The sequence below is a fragment of the Gossypium hirsutum genome, chromosome D11 (assembly GCF_007990345.1).
Source record: "Gossypium hirsutum isolate 1008001.06 chromosome D11, Gossypium_hirsutum_v2.1, whole genome shotgun sequence".
NCBI lineage: Eukaryota > Viridiplantae > Streptophyta > Magnoliopsida > Malvales > Malvaceae > Gossypium > Gossypium hirsutum.
The window spans coordinates 9,938,488-9,963,323 of NC_053447.1; the positions used below are offsets into that span (position 1 = coordinate 9,938,488).

Below are 24,836 nucleotides of genomic sequence, written 5' to 3' on the forward strand. Positions count from 1 at the left end.
CTCGACTGAAATCATCTCTAGACTTTTGCGCAGGTAAAGCTGAAATCGACTTGAAAGAACTTCTTTTATAAGACTCTTTATTTTGTCAATCTCGTTGTATTTTTTTGTTGTACACATCTTCCATTTTCTGAGCACAATCTGACAAAATGACAAATTTTCGTATTTTCGTGCCCCCAATCATCATTCTGATTTCATCATTAAACTCTTCTTCAAACTGAATACACATTTCTTCTTCGGTTGGTACAATTTTTCGGGCGTATCTACTGAGGTATATAAATTCTCTTTCGTACTTGGCTACCGATCTGTTTCCTTAGCGCAGGTTAAGAAATTCTCTATTCTTTTTTTGTCTAGATACCTCTTGCGAACGTATTTATTTTTAAATTCACTCTAAAAAAATTCCCAAGTGATTTTCCCTTTCGACATTACAGCCACTATAGTCAACCATCAATTATAAGCTTCTTCTTTCATTAGTGACACAGCACACCTCAGATAATCTTCGGGAGAACGAGCTATTTTTTAAAAAACTCTTATCGTATTTTGAAGCCAATACTCGGCTTTGACTGGATCATCATCTGACCTACCTCGAAATTCTTTGGTCCCACACTTTTTGAGTTTTTCAATTGGAGTACGTTTACTTTATTCAGTCGCTGGAGGAGGTAGAGGTGTAATCGGAGGCTCTAGAGATAGTACAGTAGGGGGAGGAGGTTGTTGAGCCAAGTTTCTTTCTTGCATAAACTCACTAAACCATTGATTCATAAACCCCAAAAACATATTTTTAAGTTTTTGTTCTTCAGCCGGAGGAATTAGGACATTACTACTTGTCCCTTGTTCAGATGTTTGTGCTCTACTATTAACTTCATCATTATTAGCATGTTCGGATCTTTTTGACATCTTTACAACATATAAGGAAACAAATGTTAGATCAGATCATACACATCACACTATCACAGATTTATATGGCATGTATTTTTAAAAATTTTACACTTTACGTTTGTTTCCAAGAATCGACTCAATTAAGCTCTGATACCACTAAATGTAACACCCCTAACCCTTATTCGTCGTCAGAATAGAGTTACATGATATTACCAGACCTTACAGAATAAATACGAATATTTTATAATATTTAATAATCATATCAGAAACCAATAACAATTCACTCATATTGTCCCTTATATGGGCCATCGAGGCCCAAAATACGTGTTAAAAATAAATCGGGACTAAACCGAAAATCAGAGAACTTTTTCCCAAAATTCTAAAATTTTTCCTAAGTGCAAGGGATACACGCCAGTATGGCCAGGCCATGTGGGCATTCGATGTGAGGCACACGACCATGTCCCATCCTGTGTCCATACCCGTGTAACTCTCTGACTTTGGTCACACGGCCGGACCATACTCTCATGTGTTAAACCGAGTATCACACACAGTTGAGACGCACGTCCGTGTCTCTGCATGTGTGGATGAAAATAGGTCATTTTAAGCCACTTTTCTCACTCATTCTTGATTTCAACCTACACATCTCAAATTTCATACTCACAAGCCATAACAATGCCTTCAAAAAAACTAAATTCCTAGCTCTAATATTGTCATATTATCACATATCCTAACATTCTAATTTACCACCTTAGTCAATTCACTTATATGCCTATAAGTTAACCATTACCTAATTACTCTAACACATGTACCAAACATAATTAAACCATACATAAATAAGTTGATTAGGAATATAACAAAAAGTAATTCTTAACATTTACACAAACCAATCCAACCCTATACATACCATATAAACCATAATATATGTTGCAAAAACTACATGAACAAGTTGGATAGTGTGGCTTGATGTATTGATCTGATCTCTCGACCTCACGTTAATTTACAAGAACATTTAACAATACAAGTAAGCTTAAAGAAGCTTAGTAAGTTCAATGGCTTAAAATATAAATCTTACGGAACATACTATAACACATCAACTAAAATAAATTCATTCAATATATTTTCCCTGTCAATCACAACTTCAATTGATGAATGTATTTAGTTCATAACAATTCCAATAATAATAAACCTTCCAATAGTAATTTTATAACTTCACTTACCAATCCTTACTGAATCGGAGAACGACTTACGGATATGAGTACATCGTATTTAGGAGCCCGAAGGCTGCACAGAAGCACATAAGTGCTAAACAGAAACCCATAAGGATTGAACGGAAGCTTATAAGAGCTTAATGACAAAATGGGTGAGAAAAGTAGCCTCAAAATGGCCTATTTTCGTCCACACGGGTAGAGACACGGGCATGTGTCCCTTGCTTCTAAGAAAATTTTTAAATTTTGGAAAAAATTCCTGAGTACCTGGTTTAGTCCTGATTCACTTCTAAGGTGAATATTGGGCCTCGAAGGTCCATCTAAGGGACAATATGAGTGCTATATGATTGATTCTTAATGTGTAACAAAAGTTGGAAAATGTCCGTATTTAATTCGTAAAGTTCGATAATGCTTCATAACCCTATTTCGGTAACGGATAAGGGTTAGGGGTGTTACAATTTTAAGGCCACTTTTCTCACCCATTTTGACATTAACCTGTACTCAACATTCACATACACCAATATATCCCAACCAAGCAATCAATACAAGCTAAAACATGTTCTCAACGTGACATAACATCACAAATATTTCATTTACTTATACCTACCTATTTAACTCATTTCATTGATTTATCAAATTCTACTACTAATTACATGCATACAAACATTTAATATTCACAACCACAATTCAAACTATTTCATTGCCAAACCAACCCTATACATGTCATATAAACCAAAATTTATATTGCAAAAACTACCGGAATAAACTAGATAGTGTAGCTTGATGTGTTGATCCGATCTTCCAACTACACGTTAATCTACAAGAACATTAAACAACACGAGTAAGCTTAATGAAGCTTATTAAGTTTAATAGGTTAAACATTAATCTTACTGAACTTAATATAATATAATAAATTAAATTGTAAATAAATCATACATTTTTCCCTGTCAAATACAATATAATCAATAAACACACTTCCTTCAGATCAATATCAATAATAATTTATAAATCTTTCAATTCAATCACATAAGTCTCTTACCATTTCTTATTGAATCGAAGAACGGCTTACGGATATGAGTACATCGTTCTTTTTGTGCCATAGTCCAATTATGGTCTTACACATGCATTGCCATGGCCCTGCCATGGTCTTACATTTGTAGTGTCATAACCCAGTTATGGTCTTATCATTAAAATGTCATAGCCCAGCTATGGTCTTACACATGTATTTATACTGCCATGGTCCAACCACGGTCTTATCCGTCAAATTCATTCTTTTCCACGAAACGATCGTACTCAATCTTGTGTTCTACTCGTTTTAAACATTGAATTCAATTTTCATACTTTTACAATAATCTTAATTTCAACAACAAAATATGAATAAATATATTATACCATTCCTAAATTAACAAATAATCATGAAAGTTTAATCATATGAACTTACCTGGGTTGGATTGTAAAATTGGTAATAGTTCAGAGACTATGTAAAACAAATCTCAGCATCTAGTAAAACTTGTTTCTTCTTATTGATTTCAGGTTTTTGTTATGTTATTTATTGGTTTTTCATATCCGATAATTTAAATATAAATTATTCAATTTATTTTATTATATATATAAATATTTTTATATTTATATTTATTTATTTTTGTTCGCTAACGTGTATTTTGTCCAATAAATTATATGCAGCTCTCTGCAAAAATCGAAAACAAAACGCTAACACGAAAACAATACTTTTAATTGTTAAAGATTTAATTGATTATCAAATAAACAATATTTCAAAAACTTCTTTCCTCAATTTTATATCCCGTGAAATGCAAGGAGATCGGATTACCGCTTATTTATTGGAAGACCGGGTATAGTCTAGATTAATTAAAAGTTGATTGATTTGGACAAAATGACAAAATATGAAATAGTTATTTTGGCTTTAGTATCATTATCATATGATAATCTTTCAAAGTTTCTAAAGCAGCCATGCTTATACGTCACATGATATCCTTAAACAAATATAGAAATTTAAATTTAGCAATTTATGATTAACTAAATCCATGAATTGCATTTATATTATTCAATTAACTAAAACAGCCATTTCAGGAATTCAATTAAATTCTCAAAGTGAAATTAACACTTCTAACATTATCATTAAATTCCTAACCACAAATAAACATTCAATAATTTATGTAAGAAATTAACATAAAAATATTAGTTGAACAATTTACATATATTAAATTAATAAAAATAATAATTGTTTAAGTTTATGTGTTTATCAATAGCTAGATGAACTAAACAATTTTTGTAAAGTACAAATCAAAAATCAATTTGAATCAAGTTGTTTGGATCGTTTACAAAATATAAGTTAAAAAATTATGGTTACCGAATCATTTTTGTAATGTAAAAATAAATATTTTATATTTAAATTTTTGAAATAACTAAAATTAAATAAAATTATATAAGAGTTATTGATTTTTTATTTACTTGAAAAATTAACTTTTTTTTACTAATATTTATGATTTTTTTAAAACTTTATCAAATAATGTTGAAAAGTCACAAGACAATATTCATTTTGTCAAAATAAATCTAAAAACTCAAAACTCAAAAATAATATGAAAAAAATCGAGAACCGAATCCAACCCAACTTAAACATATACACCCTATAAATTAAAATAATAACTTCTCAAGTTTTTATAAAATAGGGAGGTAAAATTCATAATTAGATATAATCATGATTGGGCTACTAAATTTTAAGCTTTGCACATTCACGCATTCGTGGTCCTCTGTGCAACACATTTTAGACTACAGCTAGCATTTTATCATGCATAAAAACTTTGATGATTGCGGTCTGCAGGTTTATTGGTTAAAACTTAAGATGCATCCACAGTCCACACCCTCCCCTATTGAATTCCTAATTCAAAATCTATCATTTATTATTATTTCTCATTTGGTTAGATACAGTAGCCTTAGAAATTAATCATATTGTTGGAGTAGAGATCATCTTCTCTTTTCACGAAAGCTTAGTTAATTGTTACATCCTAATCAACCCCTTTAATCACCCTATCATTATTCACTGCAAACCAAATAATGGTCAAATATACCAATGTCGACACAAAACTATAATTTCACTATCATCCATGTTGTACAAAGTTGGCATGTACCCATAATTCACATACAACAATGACGAATGCTTTCACTTTCACACCCACACACCAATAAATAAATCAAGCTACAAAAAGTAAAAGCATGACATAAACGACAAGCATACCTATACCTTACCCATGATAGAAAATGGGGTTTTAAGGCAAAACCCTGAATGGTGAGAGAGAGGCTAAGATTGGATGTGTTCATGGCAAAGTCAGACCAAACCACGGGCCAATTTTAAAAAGAAATATAGACCTAAGACCAGTTGGGCCAAACAAACTTATTCTACTATTTAAAAAATAATAAAATATATATTTATAATAATATTATAGATTTTGTAATTAAATTTAAATATTTAAAATATATATATATATAATAAATACAAAATTTTTTGTCCAAATTTAGACTGAGTAAATCACTGGACTCATAAACAGATCTGATTAAGGTTAAAAGGTGTTTCTAGAAACACTGCTATTTAAATTTTAAAATTTCCATTTCTTAAACTTGACTTCGTATAAGCTTTAGTTAATTTTGTGTTTTTTTTTCAATATCCAAATATATATATTATTGCTTAATTAGAGAAACGTCTTATTACATCATGTAAAAGGGAGTCAAAAAAAAATTTTGAGGACAACATTAAATTGTATATTTTATTATAGTAAAAATACAATTTTACTATTTTAATAGTCTATATTTTTATAATTTTTAAAGGATTAAATTAAATTTTTATTATTTTTAAGGGGCCAAAGTGCAATTTTACCATTACTAATTTAAAATTTTATAAACTATAAAAGGTTTAAATGGAAATTGTTTTATTTTAGGGCCCTGAGTACATCAATTGCCTTTAAACTTTATATAAAATTACATTTTGATCACCCAACTTTTAAAACTATTAATGTTATCGAGTTGTTACATTTTTGCCACTCATCCGTTATCTCTGGTTAAAATGATGATGTGATATTAATTTAAGGGGCTAATAACCAATTTGGTCACTGAAATATAAATAAAATATTTTTTTGATATTTTTTAAATATTTTCTTAATAATTATTCTAAAAAGTTTTTTAAAAATTTTAAAATTAAATTAAATTTATTAAAAATATAAAATGTATTATAAAACATTATCTTATCTTAAATAAAACAACTATATTAATATTATATAAATTTAAAAAAAAAAAAACCTTTTCCCCCACCCTTGTCCCTCACCTCTCCCCCACCATCTCCCCTCCTACTCCCTCTTCCCCACCGTCTCCCCCTCACCTCCCTCCCTCTCCATCTTCTCCTATAGTGTAGTAATCGTACAGTTTTTTGGGCTTGCTTAGCATTGAGGACTATTAGTATTATTTTTGAAAATTTTGAAACCTCTAAGAAAATGGAGGAAAGATTTGAGGAAAGGGGAAAAGATGGAGGGAGAGGGCGAGGGCGAGGGAGAGGGAGAGGGGAGGGTTTTATTAATTTTATTTAATATTAATTTAAATTTTTATTTAAATTTTACAATAATAATTTATAATTTTCATAATACATTTTATATTTTTAACAATTTTAATTTATTTTTAAGATTTTAAAAAAATAGAACAATTATTAAGAAATTATTTAAAAATAAGAAATTAATGTTTTATTTATACTGCAGGGACCAAATTGGTTATTAGCCCTTTAAATTAATATATTACGTCATCATTTTAATCGAAGATAACAGATGAGTCAAAAATATAACAAATCGATAATATTGATGGCTATTACATGAGTTTCAAAAGTTAAGTGACTGAAACATAATTTAATAAAGTTCAAGAACAGTTGATATAGTTTACCCATATTAAATATACCTACTTGCTTGATTAAAAAATAAAATAGAAGGAGTTAAACTAATATTGGATTGGATTATTACGGACCCCCATTGGTGAAAAAAATATTTAAATTATATTTATAAAAAAATATCTATGTAAAAAAAATTTAGTTAATATGATAAAATTATGATGATTTAAGTTTAAAATTTATTATACTTAGTCATTTTATAGGTTTTTATAATAAAAAATCCTCATAATAGCGTAAAAAGAGGTAGTTCTTATTTACTTTCCAGCTGAACTAGAGTTCGATTAATTTGTGATATTAACTCAGTCAAATATATTATATAAAACTAGAAATCCTATCACACGCGTATACGTGTGGAAATAACAAATTTAGAACATAACTATCTATTTTAAAATAACATGCAATAAATAATGAATCGTATGATTTGAAATTAATTAATAATAACACATGAAATATGTATGTTATTAAAATGAAAAAAAATAGATTAAATTGTTTATCATGGTGTTATCATCAATCTTGAGTTGGTGTCGAGTTAACTTGTGACACTAACTCAATCAAATGCATTATTAATACCAAAAACCCTATCACACGTGTATGTTTGTTGAAACCATGTATTTAGAATATAAAATTGTGTTTCAAAATAACATACAATATATAATGGAATGTATGGTTTGAAACTAGTTAATAATAACACATACGATAAAAAATAAAAAAATAGATTAAATTATAAGTAAATGAAATTTAAGCATATGAATATGTCATGGGGCTAAAACTTTAGTCTCGCAAACCGCGCGGCCTTAGGTGATTTCTTTGCTCCGAATCTGCCTAAGTCAACCTAACTCTCGAAAGATGAGAATTCTCCTGAAAATTCTCTAAGGCTCCGAAAAATATAGCGAAAGCAGCTCGAAACAAAAAAAGCAATAAGAGAGTTGAAAATTCACAAGAAAGCAATGCACACCAAGAATTTGAGTAAATGCTCTCAAATATATTCTTTAACTATCAATGGGATGAATACAAATGAGGGGGAAAGCCTCCATTTATAGTTGAGCTCCCCAAAAACCAACTGTACAAATTGAGTTATATCGACGGTTGAGATTAAAGCCTATCTAAAATTAAGAGTTGATGTGTCGTAATTTGATACGTCAAATTACGCTCTCCACTACACTTAAAGAGCTTTCTCGAGCAATTTAGGTTTATTTTATATGTTTTTGTTAAGTTTTGGTTTTATCGTTAATAAATCATTTTTTATTAGTTTTATGTTATTTTTGAGACCTGAGTTAGTCAAATGTGTCATAGTGAACTTAATGAGTTGATTAAATATTGTAGGGCGTCAATAATGACCCGAACGTGAAGAAAATACCACTCAAGAAGGGGATCTCCCGATATCAAAGCATGAAAGTCGTGATACCCCTGGCAGTGTTGAAATGAAGAGAATTGAGGTCAGCTTCAGTGATATCGCGATACCAAGGATGGGTATCGCGATACCATGACACCCCAGGACCCCCCATTGCAGGATTGACATGGGTATCATGATACCAAAGTCTGGGTATTGCGATACCACTATTGAGTGGAGACAAAAGATTACTATAGGGATAGTCTGTAATAGCCTAATTTTAGGTCTAGTTGGAACAGTGGTTTCAGAACCACAAATCCGATGAAAAAAAATTATTTTAAAATTATGACATGGGATGCATTATGATAGAAAGGTTGCATGAAAATACTGATATGAAAATTTTATCGATTTAGTGATTAATTAAGGAAAGAACCTATTTGTATAAAATGTAGAATTTGAATTTTGGAAGCTAGAAGGGTTAACTAGCTATGAAATTGTAATATCCCGAAAATTTCTACAGTGAGAAAGTAAGATAATATCCCTGATAGGGAAAAATAAGGAAATAAAGTGATAAAAAGGGTAATTGGTTTATGTCAACATTGGTAAGTATATTATGACATATTAATTCAAGAAATGATTAAATTGCAAAAGTGAGAAAAGTTTTGTTACCCAATGGTAAATACTCAAAAGTTTAGGGGTTAAAGTGTAAATATGAAAAAGTTAAAGGACCAATAGTGTAAATATTTTAAGGGTAGAATAATCTAGAAACTAAGGAAAATGGATGAATTGGGACCAAATTGAATAGATGAAGAATTATGAGGGACTGAATTATAATTTTACCAAAGTAAGTGATGACTCAAGGATGGAATTTTAAAAGATCTAAAGGGCAAAATGGTCAATTAGAAGAAAGAGGAATCTAGAAAATAATGATGATGTTGGAGATATTTTAGATTAAATAAATAAATAAATATTAATTTATTAATATTTTAATTAGATTTTTAAATGATATTTTATTATTTTATTATTAATTTATTTAGTATATATATATGGAAGAAAAGATGAAGAATCATCTTCCCCCATGCACTCCAACGTATGAAGAGAAAAGAAAGAAAGAAACTTTCTTTTCTTTACAATTTGGTCCTCTAACCAAAAATCCTCCATTTACACTTTGAAATCAAACAAATTTCCATAACCACCAAGAGAGAAAATTGATATGGAGACTATGGGGAGCTAGAATATCAAGTTAGATTCATGAAATAAAGGCTGAAGGAGAGAGAAAATCAAGTTAAAGATTGAAATCAATAGCACAAGGTAAGAACATCAATATTTCAATATATTTTTAAGTTTGATATTATTGAAAAAGCATGGAATTAATGCTATAGTGGAGTTTTCTTATATAAGGTCTTATGTTCTTGATATATTAGTGAAGAGAAATAAGTGAAAGTAATGGGAAATATTATGGAGAAAGGGAATAAGGGAGTTATACATCTAGTAATCAACATTTTGCACTAAAACAGTTTTGGACAGCAGCAGTAGTTTAACTTTGAAAAATCACCAAAAATTGTGGGAACTGAATTAGAGGGTGAATAAAATATTAAATTAAATATTATTGAGTCTAGTTTCTTATAGAAGAAACGGTGTAAGAAATAGAGTTGTAAATCATGAGATATGATAAATTTTGTGAGACAATGTCAGAATGAATTCGGGTTCCCCTTTCCTGACTTTGGAAAATCATAAAAAATTGAAGAAAAATAATTAATGGACTTAGTTTATATTTTTAAAATCCTTAATGAGTCTATTTTCAATAGAAACAAATAGAAACATCATCCAAATCCCGTACGAGGAGATAATTGATTTTTAGTGAAGAATGGTCAAAACTGTCAGACAGCAGAATAGGGATGACTTTAAAGAATAAACTGTACTTATTGGCTACATCAAAAATTCTGAAATTTTTATGGCAAGAAGATATGTGAGTCTAGTTTCAGAAAAAATTAGCAGATACTAATTTGGAATTCTGTATCTCAAGATAAAAATAATTTAGTAACAATGACTCAGATGGACAGCTTTGAATAAATTTACAAGTAAATAGTGAAATCATAGATAATGATACTTATAAGCATGTTATATAAATTAAGGATGTGGAATGGAGAGGAGGAGGAGGAGGAAAATAAATGTATGGATATTCTGCTAGCATGGGTTTGCATTATAAATGGTTAATTTGCATGATTTGGGCTCGGGGACTAAATTGAATAAAAGTACAACTTTAGGGGTAATTTTGGAAAAATGTCAGAAATGACCAAATTGCATGAAATGAGTTGTTTTATTAAATGAAAAATTAATTTAGATCAAGATCGGGTAGAAAATCGAGAAAAATAGAAAATTACCAAAATACCCTTGTTCTTGGTATTTCTGCATATTAGCCTGGTAAGTTTGTAGGAACTATATTTTGTATAATTTTAACTAAAGTGAATGTTATTTTATGATGAATATTATATGGATATGTGTTTTATTATTGAATTTGAATTATTATTGGTAATATGTACAATTATTAGATGCAGTGAGATGATTATCGGAAGCTTGATTATGGTTGGTAGGAAATGTTGCATTATTTATATTGTGAAGAATTATAAAAGTATGTTAATAATTTGAAAGTTTAACAATTTATGGAATTTTTATAACTCGGTTCAATACATTTACAAGTGTATGAGTTCTAGTAATGCCTCGTACCCTATTCCGGTGTCGAATACGGGTAAGGGGTGTTACATAGTCCTTGTCTAACCTCAACACCAATCAAAATTAGACGATCAGGGGCATTTTGGTCACATTTTTTAGGTCTATATTCTGATATTTTAAGCCACTTTTGGTTGGATTAAAAATGAGGTACCTTCATTCTTATTGCTAGAGCATCTTTTTAGCTTAATTTTTGTTGTGATCTTCTTCTAGCTTTTTAGGGTTTAGTGTTTTTTTGGTTTCTTTAGTTAGTTAGTTAGTTAGTTAGTTAGTTAGTTAGTTAGTTAGTTAGTTAGTTATAAGTTACTATAGCTTAGTGTTTTTTATGCATTTGATGCTTCCAACTCTTTGTCTTTTCAGTTCAATCCATAGACTTAATATAGCTCAACTTTTTTTAAATTTATCTAGTAAAAATCTTATCTTGTGTGTTTTTTCCTTTACCACAATTGTTGCCATTGTTGTTTACTTTAAGCTCTTGCAAGAAAGGTAAAAGTTTTTCTCATCTTTTTCTTGTGCTTCACTTTGATGAATATGTTACTTGCATGTTGGATGATTGCTTGTTTGGAAATGAGTATGAGTAGTAAATTTAAGGTGGTTGGTTGATGAAAATGTTGGCTAGTTAATTTTTGGTACAGGGGCTAAATCGTAACAAACTGGACTAAATCGAATAGACTTCAAAACTTAGGTTGCCCCTAAGGTAAAATTAAGATAAGTGAGACCGAGAGGAAATCTTATTGGGCACCAGTTTGATAGTCTCGGGTTAGTTGGGTGAGGTCGAGAGATAAACATAACTAATTTTTCTAACTTGGTAAAATCGAGATCAAGAGGTAAAATTGAGACAATTTAGTAGTTTAAATGATTTAGTTCATTAATTCAAAGATTAACTAGCCACATGGAAATCAACCAACCAGTGTTTGTCATTGATTTGTTAATTTCGTAAGTTTGTCAATTTTTACAATTTAGTCCTTTTTAGCATTAGATAGTTAATTAGCTCAATTAATCTTGACCATGACTTGTTGTAATATAAAACTTAGTGAGTAATTAGCTAGACTCTTTGATTGCATGCTAATTTTTTTAGAAATCACTTAGTTTCAGAACTCTCTTTGGTTTGATCTTTAGAATACGTAGGTGTTCCATTGAAACACTACAAATATTACAACGGACTTGTCATACTTGCAGCACACCGCACTTAGATTGTTTGTTTTAGTGTTGATTCTCAGCCTCGATGCACACACGTCAAGGCGGCGGTCAAGAGTCCTAAATGATTTAAACTCTATACAGTCTTATTCCTTTAGGATTTACCCTAACCCTGGTAACTCTAGTTTTACTGGAGTGTTTCATTGTGTTACCAAGGCTTCAAGTAGATGGACTCCAAATATCATATTAAAAGGTTAGACGAAACAAAAGTATAAGTATCAAATTGGACAAATTAAAACTACAGATACCATATTGACAAATTTATTAAAGTAAAAGAATATTTCTTGCCATTATCCCAAATATTAAAATAAAGAAATTCACTTTAGAGAAATTTTATTCCATTACTTATTTATATTTTAATTTTAAATGATGTATTTAAAACCATTATACTTTTGGACCTTTTTAACATAAGCAACTAATTTTTTTTAAAAAAATATTTAAATAATTATTTTTGTTTTAATTTTTTTATCATTTTCTTATGACTTTATAAAACTTTATATATATTTCTATATATTTTATAATTTTTTATGATTTTTATAATCTTTTTCTAATTTTTAATAAAATTAAATATTTCTTATATTTTTTATTAAAAATTAATAATTTTTATAGCTTTTTATTTGTATCAGTTTTTTGTCACATGTCACGCTGTGGTTGTGGCACGTGGTGACTTTAACTGAAAAAAATTAGGGGCGGTTGGCTTTAACGGCCAACCGTTAAAGTTAACGGTCAAAGGACCTTTTTGATGCATTTTAGCAGTTCAAATACCTAATTGAGTGAAAAAGAACAGAGACTTAATTAATTTTTTTTGAAAAAATTTGAGGACTTTTTACACCCTTAAACCATTTAATTAGAACATAGTATGTTAACTTATAATTAAGTTATTAAATTCTAAACTTTAAAATTACTTTTTAAAAAATAAAATTTGTCAGAGGTAAGTTTTGGATATTTAATACTTTATGAAAAAAAATGATAGTGAATGGACATATGTGGAAAATTTATATATAAATTTAAAATTTTACGTAATATGTTAATATAAATTATAGGAAATTTTACCCTTTAAAAACATAATCATTTACATTAAGTTTAAATTAGGTTAACAATTATAATTGTAAAAATACATAAGCTAATTAACAAAAATTAAAACAACGTTTATATTTGAAGACATAAAAAAAGTATAGCATAATATAATATCGTAATTATACTTTTAAAATTTGAAATTATTTCAACTTACGTTTTAATTTATAAAATATTCAATATTTTAAATAGAAAGGGTTTCAATCTTAAATTTAAACAGATTAATATAATTAAATTTTATTGATTTTAAACTAAACTAATATAGTAGTAACTCTAATTTTGAATTTTTAATGATTTTTTAAAAGTAAATTCATTAATTCATTCAATAAATGGAAGCATATAATTTAGGGAAAAAAAATAACAAACAGTCGTTGTAAACGGGGAAGGACAAATTCTATCAACACAGCAAAAGCTTTAGCTTCAGCATCAATAGAACATTCTCACACGATGACAATTGGTTTTGTCACAACTCAAGCATAACATATCTGGAGTGATTGTAAGCACTTAACGCGATAAGAAAATCAGGCTCGGATGGTCTAAAGCGGCGAGCAAAAATCGACAAAAGAATCGCGCATTCACCAAACTATAGAGGACGACAACAAAACTATCCCTAAAATCACTTGTAAAACTAAAATTACATGCATAAGCAAGACTAAAAACCGTGCTATAAGAACACACAAAAACTTCTAAAACTAAAGACTTATTAAATAATGGGAAAACAAAAAAAATATAAAACGTAAGACAACACGAGTTCAAATCGACTCGTGAAATCATTTATTGTTCTGAAATATTCTCAAAACAGAAACAAATTAAGAAACTGATGAAGAGCCACCCACTAATTTCCAAAAAAACTACTGGTAGCTGGTGGAGTTTTAGCAAACGACAAACATCGTCATCTATCCATCCTAACTTGTGAAGACAATAAAGATACTCACAAAATAGATCTGCAAACTGAAAAAAAAAAGGCATGTGGAATAAATGAGAAGAAGAAAGGAAGAAAGAGTTAGTGAGGGGGAAAAAATTGTGCGATAACTAGCCTGGACCAAAAGATAAGAAACAAATTAATAGCTTGGAGAAAAAATTTTAATGATTTTTAAATTGATAAAATAATTAAAGTACATATTTTAAAAAGATTAAAAATTATTTTTAATGCCTCTAATATTTTTATATTTATTAGACTAGTTGATACTATTATAATTAATAATCCTGATAATTAATTAATATTACAATCGAAAGCTCTATATATAAAATAAAAATTAATTTTTATGGTTCATGTAAATAATATAATGAATAATGAAAGGAGTCTAGTTCTCTCCAAACTAAAATATATACTAGGCTCAATGGAAGTAATGCATGCACAAACTATACGGTTCTTATTTCTGATGCATCCAGCTCCTTGAAAAAAGTCTCTTCTGCGGAAAAGAAAGATGGGGCATGAACTAGGGAAGCATGGCATGATGGAAGAGCTGGCTGAGACAGGGAGAAACCTCGGGTCATCTTTTCGCCACTTATCTTCAAGCTTCAGGAGTACTACCTCGGACCTCGCTGTGTCCTCCTTCAGACAAAATAATGACGACGAGATGGAGTTGCAGTGGGCTGCAATTCAGAGACTGCCCAGTTTTAAGCGCTTAAGAACCTCGTTGTTTGATCACAAGCTTTTAAATGAAACTACCAAAGAAGAAGAGGAAATCAAAGTTGACAGGAAGAGGAAAGTGATCGATGTTACAGAGCTTGGAGCATTGGAACGCCGCGTTTTCATCGAGAAACTCATTACCAAAATTGAGGACGATAATCTCCGACTGTTAAAGAAACTGAAAGAAAGAATAGACAGGCAAGAATCCATATGTCTTTCTTTTTGTTTTGAAGCAGTTGTTACTATTCACGTATGAAAACCTGCATTCAACAGAAAGCTAGGGGATGATGCCTTGCGCTTCCATCCTTCTTTCAATAACTGCTAAAAGACAAAAGGAGTTTCGCATCAGTAGAAAATTACAAATAAATAAAAAATCAATATTTTTTAACTTAAAAAGTAAAACATATATTTAATCAAATGCTGAAAGAAGCAAAACCTTTTAACCAATGCTTTGTCTACCAACATCAACTTGAAATTGATTTAAGAATAACTAAAAAGTCAATCAAAAGCTAAATTATTTTATAGATACATGACTTGCAACTGAAAGGGACATTTGTGCTTAGAGTGGGGCTGGAATTTCCAACTATTGAGGTGAGATTCCAGAATTTGTCAGTGGAAGCAGATTGTGAAGTAGTTCAAGGAAAGCCCATTCCCACACTTTGGAACACCATCACCAGTGTATTCTCTGTAAGTTTTATTCCCCAGATCTTTGCAATATGTCCCGCTACTTGTAATATATCTTACTAAATATAATATCTAAAAATAGGCAATTAAATGACTGGAATCATCTTCTTCTGACTGAAACACTTCCCTTTATTAACACTTAGAATAGTAACATATTGGCTTGACCTTCCTGAAGTGTCCTCTTCTTCACTAAAATTTGGATATATATATATTCTTTTCACTTCCTGAAAGTGTATATATATATTCAATTACTCTAATGGGAGAAATTTAAGATGTTGAACAGGCTTTAACAACAGTTAGAAGATGCAAGTCTCAATCGTACAAGATAAAAGTTCTCAAAGATATCAGTGGCATCATCAAGCCCTCAAGGTTCATATTCATGTCATCTGTGAATGATCTATGAGTTTAGGCTATTTCTTTTTTAGACAACAGCTATACCAAACAAGTAATTGATAAGCTGTCGTAAACTCACTTTTTTATGCAGGATGACTCTATTGCTTGGCCCTCCGGGCTGCGGAAAGACCACTTTGTTACGGGCGCTTTCAGGGAAGCTTAATCCATCTCTCAAGGTTTTCTATTTTCCCATCAAATCCCTTTTGAATTAGCAATGTGAATAATCTGCATAAACTGACACTGGAAATACAATACAAAGTTTTAATGACTGATTCCAAAACTACAACCAAATGACATGTAGTATCTAATAAGTCCAAAAATAATGAAAAGTTTGTGGATTGGACAACAATCAGTCTTGAGGAATACTTTTATTTCAGGTCACAGGGGAAATATCCTACAATGGTTACAAGTTCACAGAGTTTGTGCCTCAGAATACATCAGCTTACATAAGTCAATATGACCTACACATTTCTGAAATGACTGTAAGAGAAACACTTGACTTCTCAGCTCGTTGCCAGGGCATTGGAGGCCGAGCAGGTATACATTACTTTGCATCTTGTACTAACAATCAAACCTTCACAACGGTAAACTGATCTTAAATGTTGTCTATGAATAAAGATATGTTAAAAGAAATTAGTAGAAGGGAGAAGCAATCTGGCATTGTCCCGGAACCAGATATAGACACATACATGAAGGTAATTTGCAAGTATCAGTGATCATGTCAGCAGTTAGAAGGGGCTGGATAGTATTGCCTTTGGAGCCACCTCTGACTATAATTTGTGTTAACAGGCAATCTCTATTGAAGGACTAAAAGGAACTCTCCAGACAGACTATATATTGAAGGTAATTCTCTCAAAAGAAAAGAATGTATAAAATGAAACTCGTTTTCTTCTCTAACAGTTTTATACATCCGTAGTCTTCTCTTAACAGTTCCACAATCATTCATTTCCTTTCAGATTCTTGGACTGGACATTTGTGCTGATACTATAGTGGGAGATGCAATGAACAGAGGAATCTCAGGTGGTGAAAAGAGAAGGCTGACAACAGGTTGTGCAGATCTATCACCTTCCAATTAAAGTTTTAAAGTTAAAGGGAACCGAGATCAATGTTCCATAAGGCATAAAGCCCTTGCAAATAGCAAGGGACCTTGCTGAAACCCTGATCAGCATAACTCCTTGAACAGTACAACATCATGTCAATCTAATAGATTTTCTATGTTCTCTTTTGATAGGGGAAATGATAATTGGTCCAAATAAAGCTCTCTTTATGGATGAAATATCAACTGGCTTAGACAGCTCCACTACCTTCCAAATAGTTACCTGTCTACAGCAACTAACCCACATAACAGAGGCAACAATTCTAGTATCGCTTCTTCAACCACCACCAGAGACTTTTGATCTCTTTGACGATATTATTCTAATGGCAGAAGGAAAGATTGTATACCAGGGACCACGCAATTATGTTCAAGAGTTCTTTGAACATTGCGGTTTTAGGTGCCCTGAACGCAAAGGGGTTGCTGACTTCCTCCAAGAAGTATGTATCTTTAATCTACTTTGTACGTCTATGATATTTTCCTTTAACTGGTATTTTAAAATAAATTAATTTTAGGTGCTTTCTGAAAAGGACCAAGCACAGTACTGGTATCGTAAAGACCAACCTTATAGTTTTGTTTCTGTGGACAACTTCATAGTTGCATTCAATAAGTTTCACACAGTCCAGAAGCTAAATGAAGAACTGTGCACACCTTTCCATAAATGTGAGAGTCATAAAAGTGCCTTGTCATTCAACATATATTCATTGGGAAAATGGGAATTACTCAAAACATGTATGGCAAGAGAGTGGCTTCTCATTAAGAGAAACTCATTTGTTTATGTCTCTAAAACATTACAGGTAATAACAATCATAATAAGCATAAATGTATAATATCAAACATTGGCAACCCATCTTACCCACTAACAAGCCTTGGATGCTTCCTACACGCAGCTTGTAGTTATTGCACTGATAACGATGACCATCTTTATTCGCACTCGGATGAAGCTTGACCTTGTCCATGCAAGCTATTACCTGGGTTCCCTGTTTTATGCTCTCATAAGACTTATGACGACCGGAGTTGCTGAGTTGGCATTAACTGTTTCCCGACTTTCAGTATTCTATAAGCAAAGAGATTGCTACTTATACCCAGCATGGGCTTATTCCATTCCAGCTGCTATTCTAAAGATTCCATTTTCATTTATAGATGCTTTTTTGTGGACAGCTCTAACATACTATGTGATTGGTTACAGTCCTGAACCGGAAAGGTTTATTATGTTAACTCAGATTATAATAGATAAATATCTAACAAATGTTATCATCTTCTAAGCTGAGTATTATTTTCAGGTTCTTCCGCCAGCTCTTCCTCCTTTTCCTTATTCATCAAATGGCAATATCACTATTCCGTTTCATTGCTTCAGTTATTAGAGATCCACCTTTTGCAGCAAATTTTGGTCTTTTTACAATAATGGTGATATTTTTATTCAGTGGCTTCATAATTCCACAACGTAAGGCCATTCATTACTTATCTGAGGAGATTAGAAAGATGTAAAGAAATTATATTAACGATCCAAACCTTCCCTGCAGCTTTACTACCTTCTTGGCTCAAATGGGGCTTTTGGCTTTCACCACTTGCATGTTCTGAAATAGGTATCGCAGTAAATGAATTTCTAGCACCGAGGTGGCAACAGGTGAAGGGAAAACATTTTATATTTTGTTGATCAAATGCAGATCAGCATATCTACTCTGACTCTCATGTTTGCTGGCCATTGTTCACTTGCAGGTTTCATCTTCAAGTGCCACCTTAGGACAGCAAGTTCTAGAAAAACGTGGGTTAAACTTCAGTGGCTACTACTACTGGATATCAGTAGCAGCATTGATAGGATTTTGGATTATTTTTAACATTGGATTCACCTTCGCTTTGAGCCTTTTAAAGCGTAAGTTGAACCTTCGCAAGCATGTACAAGAAATAATGATAGAAAAAGGAAAATTGAGGTGAATAAAATCTTTAAGTACTAACCTGTATATGTTGTTGCAGCTCCAGGGAGTTCTCGGGCTATTATTTCTCATGAAAGATTTTCTTACCTAAAGGCAAAAGAGGATTTGAGTGATACAACTGAGGAAAAAGAATTGCCTAATGCCGACTCTCTAAAAGCTCCAGCTGAAACAAAAGTTAAGGGTGAGAAGCTCTTGTTGTTCATGTAGTACTACTTTATATGATAGAGCTTTTACTGGAGGTCATATAAAGTAAACATATAATATAGATTGGCATGCCAAAATACTACAATCACGTCTTTTTACTACAGGTATGGTTTTACCTTTTAAGCCCATATCGATATCGTTCGAGGATGTGCAATACTTTGTTGATACTCCTAAGGTAACTACTCAAGCCCACATTTTTCAGAAATAAATAAATTATTTTTTAATGTCTTCTATGTATTCCCAGAAACTGAGAGAGCAAGTGTGTCCTCAAAAAAGACTACAGCTACTTCAAGATATTACCGGTGCATTTAGACCAGGAATTCTCACAGCTTTGATGGGTGTTAGTGGAGCTGGGAAAACAACACTAATGGATGTCCTTTCAGGAAGAAAAACTGGCGGTTATATTGAAGGAGAGATAAGAATTGGAGGGTACCCCAAAGTCCAAGAAACATATGCTAGAATATCAGCTTACTGTGAGCAAACTGACATCCATTCTCCAATGATTACAGTAGAGGAATCAGTGATGTACTCAGCTTGGTTGCGTCTACCAACTGAGATTAATAAGCATCAAAGATTGGTAAGAAATGTTCAAACCTTATTCACGTTTACAATGCTCAATTAAACAGCTTGCAGTCGCTAGGCAAAGATCGAAAATTCAGACCTATCCTTGCCACATGACCTCTATATCTAGAAAGGATCAGTTGCAGCAGTGCTCTTATACTTTTGCGTGGAACTGGAAAAACTGTATATACCTTATGTAGAGAAAAAAGAAAGTGTAAAAAATTGAAAAATAAGTAGCAAACCATCACCTAGATAGGTGTGACATTGGCTTAAATTGTCCCTAAGACTTTTTATACAGGCTAAGATTATATCATAATTATGAATAACATGACTAAAGTGTTTAACTCACTTACCTATCCAATAGGAATTTGTAGCAGAGGTTCTTCAAATGATTGAGTTGGATGAAATCAAAGACGCTTTAGTTGGCATCCCCCATGCAAGTGGAATATCACCAGAGCAGCGTAAACGGCTAACCATAGCAGTAGAACTTGTTTCTAATCCATCCATAATATTTATGGATGAGCCTACTTCGGGTTTAGATGCCAGAGCAGCTGCAATTGTCATGCGAGTTGTGAAGAATATTGTTTACACAAAGAGGACAATTGTATGCACCATCCATCAGCCAAGTATTGACATATTCGAAGCATTTGATGAGGTAATTAACTGGCAGACTCACATAAATGGTAATTGTTTCTTGTAATAAAATATAAACACAGCATTTCAAGAGAACTATTCTGGTTTTTTCTCTTCCACGTTTTAAATTACATGTACATGTAATTAGATGTAACTTAATCAAGCAGCAGACATGAAACACCAAAGAGCAAATAGAAGCTAGTATGTATTCTTAAATCTTTAGCTCCTCATCATAACCTCAAATATCCCTTGGTTTGTATTAAAGGAAAAATCCTCACCAAAAGTTAATTGGATATTAGGTGCCAAGCTTCTTCTTCTTTTTTTTTTTTTTTTGCATAACGTGTACATATCCTTACAGCTTATTTTGATGAAAAGAGGAGGACAAATGGTATATTCCGGAGAACTGGGTCAGCATTCTAGTAGGCTTATCGAATACTTTGAGGTAATCCTAAAACTCAATATCACTAAGTTTATTTTGCTTTACTTGTCTACATCCTTTCTAGCTAGGACCTTACTCCGAATGTTTGACTTGAAAATGGTATTACAGTAAAGGAATAGCACCCTAAATAAAATAAATGGCCTTTCTATGGTGACTCTCTTTTTAAGTCATCCAATGATCGTGATAACATTTTTACACCCTTCTGGCAGGGTATACCTGGAGTACCAAAAATTAAAGAAAACCATAACCCAGCAACATGGATGTTAGAAGTCACTAGTACTTCTGTGGAGGCTCAACTTGGAATAGACTTTGCCCTTATCTACAAAGAATCCCATCTCTACAAGTAAGTCATTATCATAAATGTGTTAAAAAACTACTAAGTTTTCATGGATTCATATTTTTCAAAAGAAAAAAAAAAGGTTGTCATGGTTTCAGCACTTAAAGGGTAAGTACGTTTGGGTATTTTGCAGTTTTTCTTTTGATTTTAGTTCGAGGAGCCATAAACACTAAACAACATTTGAATCAAACAATTTTTTTAATTTTCAACAAATCACTGAACCATCCCCATTTAGTTCTTCATAGAACTTACACATTCAGTTTAAGTGTTTAAGCATGCACCCTCTTTGCTTTCTTAGACCACTTCCCCCCGCCACAAAATAATTGAACAAAGCTTTTATCAAATAAGGTTTTGCATGCCTAACTTTTAATTATCATACCAAGGTATATAATGTTCCTTCTCTGTAGGAGAAACAAAGAAATAGTTAAAAGCCAAAGCCTTCCAGCACAGGGTTCGGAGAAACTACAGTTTTCTACACCCTTTCCGCAAAATGGATGGGAGCAATTAAAAGCATGCCTTTGGAAACAACACTTGTCCTATTGGAGAACTCCCAAATACAACTTGGCACGCTTGGCTTTTACTATTTCATCTTCTTCGTTTTATGGAGCCTTACTCTGGCAGAAAGGACAGAACCTGTAAGCTGCTTTCTAGCTGTTTTTTCTCCCTTCTTTATTACTACTACTACTATTATTATTAGCAAGATATATGCCATAGAGTTAACTAAGTCGATCATTGGCACAAGCCCTTCCACCCCCACCCCCCAAAACAAATTTTTTTTTTTTGAAAGTTAAAGGAACCATTTAATGAAATTTTATTTTATTATTTTGTTAGTCTAATACTCTCAAGCATTCTAACAAACGTAACTACGTTTACATTCAAATGGTCATATGTGTACTGTCGTCCGTTAAGGAGATAAATAGAATGCTAAAGAGGTAAGGAAATGATATTAGTAATAAAAACTTATCTCCTCGTGCTAAAATTTAAAGAAGATAGAGGAGGCGAGAGCAAGAGAAGGTAGTCAGGACATTCAAAATAAAAATCAGCAAATTAGCAAAAATTTAAGGAATGGGATTGTGTCATGACTCACTAGCATACCCTGACAATTCATTTTCCACAAGAATGCATTAAATTCCTAGCACATAGTTATGGAAGTTACTTGGTGGAAAGAGAAAAGACTTTAAATTCAATCTAGAGAATTGTATCTATTGAAAACTTGGGAGTAAAAACCACAAAAAATAATTGCTTGGAGTATATTAGGTTATATAAGTACTGTGTGACATGCTGACATCCTATTCCCCTTTCTGAAGACATGATGAGCAGGATTTTTTCAACATAATCGGATCAACATATGTTTTCATCATATTCACTGGAACAAGCAATTGTTCATCTGTTCTTCCATTCATATCTACTCAGCGTACAATAGTCTACCGTGAAAGGTTTGCCAGAATGTACTCTTCATGGGCATATTCAGTTGCACAGGTCAAAATTTTTATAGAATGCCTTCTAAGCATTTACAAGTACTATGACACCTTTGAAGGTCGCATGTCTTGGTATAAATTTGCTCCTTCATATTTGCAGGTGATTATTGAGATTCCTTATATCTTTCTTGAAGCAGTATTATTCCTGACAATCACTTATCCAGCTGTAAACTTCTATGGATCCGCTTACAAAGTATTTTGGTACTTCTACACCGTATTTTGTACGCTGCTCTATTACAAATATTTAGGCATGATGTTGGTTTCTTTGACTCCAACTTACCAAGTAGCTACAATATATGCAAGCCTCTTTTACACTTTGTTAAGCTTGTTCTCGGGGTACCTCATGCCAGGACCGGTAAGCCAATTCTATCCTGTATTGCTGACAGAAAACCAATTTCAATTCGCAATTTTTACAATTCTCGATAAAATGCTTAAATACTTCACCAACTGAATTGATGCTTTATTCGCATTATAGCAATCATCAATAGTACCACTTATTTGTATAGACATATTAAGCAACACATATCTGTTACTACTTCCTTGCAGAAATTTCCTAAATGGTGGGTTTGGGGATACTGGATTTCCCCAAGTTCGTGGTCCCTGAAAAGTCTCCTCACTTCACAATATGGAGATATAAAGGAAGAAATTGTAGTATTTGGAGAGAAAAAAGCACTCAACTCCTTCTTGGACAGTCAGTATGGCTATAAATATCAAGATTTACCCATAATAGCCATTGTACTTCTTGCTTTTCCACTTGTCTTTGCATCTGTTTTTGCATATGGTATAGCTAAACTAAACTATCAAAGGAGATAACATGCTTCTACTTGAATTTCTAGCCAACTCTCAGGCGAACTTCAGTAAAAAGTATAAATTTATTTGACAATTATTTGTAAATATACATTCCTGCAATCAGTTTTCATAACCCTTAACATACAATTCTAACCTCTCTCTATATTAACTGTTAGTCTAACAAAGAAAGGTTCTACTATTGAGCACTTGTACATGTTAGTGTCATCCTATTCTGCTTTAATTATATCTTTTATATTATTATCACTTTTTAAGTGATGAAAGATAGTTTGCACCATGAAAACAGAAACTTACGCAACTGGAACACGTTTAGAAAATCATCAGGGGATTGTAATAGTCATTTCAAGGAACAGTTGACATGGTGTTGGGTGCATCCCTCCTTAATTAGGAATTAGGGAGATGAACTTTGTTCCAAGAGAGGTGTATCACATATTTGGAGATTAATTATCCACATTCATGTATGTTATTAACTCAATTTACATTTTTCGAAGTTCATCAATTTATGGTGGATTTGTCTAAAAACTATGAATGATGTTTTTTGGAATCCTGTTGTTCTACTATAAATATGAGGCTTTGGAGAGGCTTTTGGTAGAGAGAAAGGAGCATCAAAACTCAATCACAAGTGAGTTCATCAAGAGAGGGGAAAAATAGAGAGAAAGCGCCATCAGTATGAAAATTGTAAATCATCCTAATTGGATGAGATACTGGATTATGTAAATCATCCTAATTAGATGAGATTCTGAATATAATCCTATTCGTATAATAGAAGTCAAGTTTATATTGGACTAAAGTCTCACAATTTTTCTCATTTAGGTTTCTTTTCAATTTTCACCTATTATTGCCCATTTCAGTTACACCAAAAGGGAAAGAAGTAACATACTCGTTTTCTTAACACATGGATTGTATCATTGCAATGTAACGTAAAAAAAAAGTGAAAAAGTGCTCACAGAAGAAAGGGCTTTAATCTTCCATTGAATTATGGGTATGGCAATTGGTGGATAATTCTTCACAAGTTAGCTCTGCTGCATTTGTATGTGAAGAAGATTAGCCGTTATGGTAGAATTTGAAGCTGACATTTCCGTGCATTTGGCATTGATAATATTAAAGATTATTTGATGACGGAGTGGAGTGACGTAAGTCCGTAAATGCAATTATTGATACATGTTCAGCCAACACAACGGTTAATTTTTATTGTAATTTTTTTAGAAAGATCTCTCCAGTTATTTTTAATTTTGAATTTGGGTAAACTGGTCCATCTATATAAAAGAAAATAAAATAATTTAATCTCTGTC

General features: G+C 31.8%; 1 protein-coding gene across 1 annotated transcript; it reads left to right on the forward strand.

Annotated features, from left to right (window-relative positions):
• Positions 1 to 14,702: 14,702 nt before the first annotated feature.
• On the forward strand, positions 14,703 to 23,694 carry LOC107912255 (pleiotropic drug resistance protein 3). Its single transcript, XM_016840339.2, has 24 exons — positions 14,703 to 15,179; positions 15,545 to 15,668; positions 15,949 to 16,034; positions 16,150 to 16,234; positions 16,436 to 16,595; positions 16,677 to 16,753; positions 16,848 to 16,901; positions 17,015 to 17,105; positions 17,290 to 17,591; positions 17,667 to 17,948; positions 18,042 to 18,355; positions 18,435 to 18,595; positions 18,675 to 18,778; positions 18,871 to 19,024; positions 19,126 to 19,266; positions 19,394 to 19,464; positions 19,534 to 19,866; positions 20,215 to 20,505; positions 20,842 to 20,925; positions 21,132 to 21,265; positions 21,667 to 21,894; positions 22,567 to 22,738; positions 22,838 to 23,092; positions 23,284 to 23,694. Exons 1-24 carry the CDS (start codon positions 14,776 to 14,778, stop codon positions 23,548 to 23,550), a joined length of 4,374 nt encoding a protein of 1,457 aa, XP_016695828.1. The 5' UTR covers positions 14,703 to 14,775; the 3' UTR covers positions 23,551 to 23,694.
• Positions 23,695 to 24,836: the final 1,142 nt, after the last annotated feature.